This window comes from Calcarisporiella thermophila (assembly GCF_041956535.1).
Source record: "Calcarisporiella thermophila strain CBS 279.70 unplaced genomic scaffold VTP21scaffold_14, whole genome shotgun sequence".
In the NCBI taxonomy this organism is placed as follows: Eukaryota; Fungi; Calcarisporiellomycota; class Calcarisporiellomycetes; order Calcarisporiellales; family Calcarisporiellaceae; genus Calcarisporiella; species Calcarisporiella thermophila.
In genome coordinates this window covers 369,614-373,631 of record NW_027192204.1, presented here as the reverse complement: position 1 = coordinate 373,631, position 4,018 = coordinate 369,614, and the positions used below count along the sequence as shown (strand labels likewise).

The 4,018-nt window shown below is 55.2% G+C and overlaps 4 protein-coding genes across 4 annotated transcripts; 2 read left to right on the top strand and 2 right to left on the bottom strand.

Annotated features, from left to right (window-relative positions):
* Positions 1-58: 58 nt before the first annotated feature.
* On the bottom strand, positions 59-781 carry VTP21DRAFT_2431 (uncharacterized protein; the record flags this gene model as incomplete). Its single annotated transcript, XM_069392624.1, has 4 exons — positions 59-176; positions 250-275; positions 338-431; positions 498-781. The coding sequence occupies 4 exons, from the start codon at positions 779-781 to the stop codon at positions 59-61; spliced, it is 522 nt and encodes a 173-aa protein (XP_069250320.1).
* Positions 782-1,383: 602 nt separating this feature from the next.
* Positions 1,384-1,711, top strand: VTP21DRAFT_2430 (uncharacterized protein; the record flags this gene model as incomplete). The annotated part of the gene is made up of 2 exons (XM_069392623.1): positions 1,384-1,461; positions 1,589-1,711. 2 exons carry the CDS (start codon positions 1,384-1,386, stop codon positions 1,709-1,711), a joined length of 201 nt encoding a protein of 66 aa, XP_069250319.1.
* Positions 1,712-1,780: 69 nt separating this feature from the next.
* On the top strand, positions 1,781-3,126 carry VTP21DRAFT_2429 (uncharacterized protein; the record flags this gene model as incomplete). The annotated part of the gene is made up of 2 exons (XM_069392621.1): positions 1,781-2,018; positions 2,087-3,126. The coding sequence occupies 2 exons, from the start codon at positions 1,781-1,783 to the stop codon at positions 3,124-3,126; spliced, it is 1,278 nt and encodes a 425-aa protein (XP_069250318.1).
* A 279-nt stretch (positions 3,127-3,405) lies between these two features.
* VTP21DRAFT_2428 (uncharacterized protein) lies at positions 3,406-3,800 on the bottom strand (the record flags this gene model as incomplete). The annotated part of the gene is made up of 2 exons (XM_069392620.1): positions 3,406-3,655; positions 3,718-3,800. 2 exons carry the CDS (start codon positions 3,798-3,800, stop codon positions 3,406-3,408), a joined length of 333 nt encoding a protein of 110 aa, XP_069250317.1.
* Positions 3,801-4,018: the final 218 nt, after the last annotated feature.

Genomic DNA, 4,018 nt, shown 5'->3' with positions numbered 1-4,018 from the left:
TCCTTCTTCGTCGTATTTCTCTTCATCCTCTCCATCTACATATTCATCATATTCTTCATCATCGTACTCCTGCTCCTCCTCGCGTTGCAAACGTTGCTCTGCCAGTCGCTCCATCATTTCGAGGAATTTCCGGCCGTCGTTCTTCAACAGATCGTCCGCCACGGTAAGGATATTGTCTATATGATTCGGGAAAAATACAATAGAACATGGTGATCCCATGAACCTCCAAACACTCGCAGTATCACGAACCTTTCACCGTAAAACCATTTCCGAAACTGAATCCATCGCCGGCGCTCGTTGCCACGTCATCCTTTCTGTCCTCTACTGGTTCATTGACCCCGGCATCGGATGTTTGGTTCGTATGTGCGTACTGCTCGAGTTTCTCATAGTACGCCTCATACAGCAACTCCAGCTCTTCCTCAATCACCGATCTAGAAAAAGGCAGCGGTTACCACCCATGAAAGACCAGGTGGGCCACAAAAAAACATCGCGGTTACCGTTTTCGGCCACACACGGTGCAAGAGCACGAGTGTCGCTGCTGTTCCTTCATTTTTCGCAGAATGGCCTCCTTCTCGATGCGCACGAGAGAGCGGCGCTCTTGCTCGTCGAGCTCGCGCCAGAACTCATGGAGCTGTGCGCGCTCTTCATCGTTGCGCCAGAGGCTGTGGTCATTGAGAGGAAATGGGGTGGATTTGGAAGGGGTGTGGGTGGCGGTGGCCACCTGGGAACGGCGCAGGGCCTTGGATTTGGGCTTTGGCTTGGATTTGGATTTGGCGGGCATTTTCCAACACAACACGCAATGAAAGTGAAAGTCGTCAGCGGAATAGCAGAGCACAATGGACGCAAATTAATCCGATATAATAAGGGTGAACCCTCCCTGTTGGGATCTTCGCCCTCTTTTCTACAGATCTAGAAGCAGGGGAACAAGGCCAAATTTTGGTCCTGTCAAAGGGGATTTTTGCTATAAGTGGCGCAGATCATCCTCTCCCTATCAAAACCAACAAATAGTGGAATTAAAAAAAAAAGACGGCCGCCCCTCCCCTAAGCCAAGGGAAGGACACCGCGGCAGTTGGGGGAGGGGGAAGAGGGCGGGAAGGTGGGAGCGGCGCCTCGCCGCCGCAGCCGTGGGCCACGGGCCGTGGTTCGGTCGCGCGAGGGTCTGAGTGTTGGGGGAGGGGGCGCGGCGACTCAATGGAAGGCCTCCCACGAATTGCTGTTGTTCGCCCGATTATCTCCCAGTTGCGAGTTCCCCGGGCACCCCATGCTCACTCGCTGCCATTGGGCGTTGGCCCGCAAGGAGAGGGCCGGGCATTGGCCGGATCCATCCGCTGAAGTTGAAAATTTCTACATCAGGCCATCAGATTACATCAGAACAAAAATAAAATGCGACTTCTGCCGCCCCTCCCCCTCGTCGCAACTCTTTCCCATATCTCTCTCGCCAAACCGGCACAGCTCGATGCCGTTCTCTTCATAAATGATATTAACCATTCAACTGAAAACAACCTTCTCACCTACTCTTCGTTTCCTCTGGGCCCCGCTCATCTTCCTCTTCATCCCAGGCTAAATTAGATTGTTTACTATTCTCTAGGCTATTGTTGTTTGGGGGGGAATCCGCTTTCCCTTCTCGCTACCACTTCTATACTATTGCTTAACCCCATCTCGCTTATTATTTATTCCCCTTTACCCTTTACCGGCAAGTTCCCTCGATTGATATACGCCTCGACCTTTTCGTCCTTCCTACCCAAAAAAAAAGAGAAACAAACATCACCCCATATAAGCCATGATCATCGCCGAGATGCCGCCCATCGACATGTCGACGGTAGAAATCGCCACGAAGAAGCTCATGGCCAAAAACGCGGTCTCGCGCACCGCTGAGATCTACACGCTGCCCACCGCGGAAGTCCTGCGATTGTGCGTCGAGCAGAGAGACGAGGCCTTCTTCGTCGCGGATCTTGGCGCCGTCTATCGGCAGGATAGGCGCTGGAAGAAGTGTTTGCCTCGTATCGAGCCGTTCTATGGTACAGTGTCCCTCCCCCTGCTGTCTTGGGTCTCCCCCGGCTAACGTGTGTGTATTTTGATGTGTTAGCGGTCAAGTGCAACCCCGACCCATACGTACTCAAACTTATGGCCGACTTCGGCAACGGCTTCGACTGCGCCAGCAAGTCCGAGATCCAGCAGGTCCTCGAGCTGGGGGTCGCTCCCGACCGCATCATCTACGCCAACCCCTGCAAGCAGGCCTCGTATCTCCGCTATGCCGCCGAGGTGGGCGTCCGCAAGTTGACTTTTGACAACGTGGAGGAGCTGCACAAGATCCGGCGCCTGCACCCCGACGCAGAACTTGTGCTGCGCATCTTGACGGACGACTCCAACTCGCTGTGCAAGCTGGGGCTGAAGTTCGGCGCTCCGTTGGACGTGTGCCCGGAGCTCTTGCAGGTCGCCAAGGAGCTGGGGCTGAACGTGGTGGGCGTCAGTTTCCACGTGGGGAGCGGGTGTTTCGACGAGGGCGCGTTTGTGGACGCCATCGAGCGGGCGCGCATCGTGTTTGACGAGGCGGAGCGGCTCGGGTTCCGCCTGACGTTGCTGGATGTGGGGGGCGGCTTCCCCGGCGACGGCGAGGGCTTCGAGCGCGTGGCCGCGGTGCTCTCGGACGCCGTAGCACGCCACTTTCCCGACGAGGCCGTCAAGATCATCGGCGAGCCCGGCCGATACTACGCCGCCGCGGCCTTCACGCTCGCCACCCAGGTCATAGCCCGCCGCACCCAGCCCGGCCCCGAGTACATGTACTACATCAACGATGGCGTGTACGGCAGCTTCAACTGCACGATGTTCGACCACCAAGAGGTGCACCCCCTGGTGCTCAAGCGCAACGACCGGTTCTGGTACCGGCAGGCCCCCCCCGCCGACGACCCCGACGCGTCCGAGGAGTTCGCCTGCAGCGTGTGGGGCCCCACGTGCGACTCCATTGATTGCGTCACCCCCCGCGGGAGGCTGCCGCGGCTCGAGGTGGGGGACTGGGTGTGCTATGAGAACATGGGGGCCTACACGATCTGTGCCGCCTCGCGCTTCAACGGGTTCCAGAAGAGCCGCGTCGTCTACACCAACACCGAGCCGGCCCTTAGTTTATAAATGAATTTTTTTCTCTTTTTTTTTCCTTTTTTTTTCTTCTTTTTTAAAACGAGGGGGGGAGCGGGGGAGCGCGTAAGGAGAGCCTGTTTTGGGGCCAGCTCTTCCGTATTTTCCTTTTTGTTTGTTAATTTGTGTGGGAAAGAGAGAGAGGGGGTTGGTTTTATTATTTTTTTTTCCCCTGTTTGTGAATATGGGATGGAATTAACCGAGTTTCCATCTTGTGGTGAGGATATAGATATGCTTTTCTTGAGAAATGGAACCCCAACCGCCAGCCTCTGGCTAAACTTTGTTGTCTCTTGAAAATGGCCCCTTCTGCATTGGAAGGGCGATGCATATTCCGATGGCATTGGCAACCTTGGCTGGCGAATGATCCGCGGACTCGTGCTTATGCCCACCCTGCAAACCCTTTTGCCCGCCGTTTTTGTAGCGGGAGTTTGGGGGGGGGGAGAAGTGGAGCGGGAAGGGGGGGGGGGGCTGCGCGAGCAGGAAGCCTGGGCCAGAAAACAAGCCCAGCCGAATTGCAACCTTCCTTATCCGACCGAGAGCTGATCGGATCCTTGACCACCTTGTTGTTGGGTAACCAAACCGCACAAGCAATCCGAGTCGGACAGAACGTAGAGCTTAGCCGCTTGTAATACTAATGAAATATTCGCCAAATTAGCGTTGCCGCGCATTTTGAGATTGCGAGTCTGGTTGCAGCGATTCTTGCCTTTCTGGACTTTTTATTATTTTTTTTCATATATTAACCGTGTGGGAGAAATAGTGAAAATTGTTCTTCCCTCAGCGCTTCGCGGCCCCGCTTATTCCACGCCCACTTGTCTTACTCCAATATTTCTATATATCTGCCTCTCTCTCGCCCACTCTCCCCCTCCACCTCTCTCTCACACTCTCC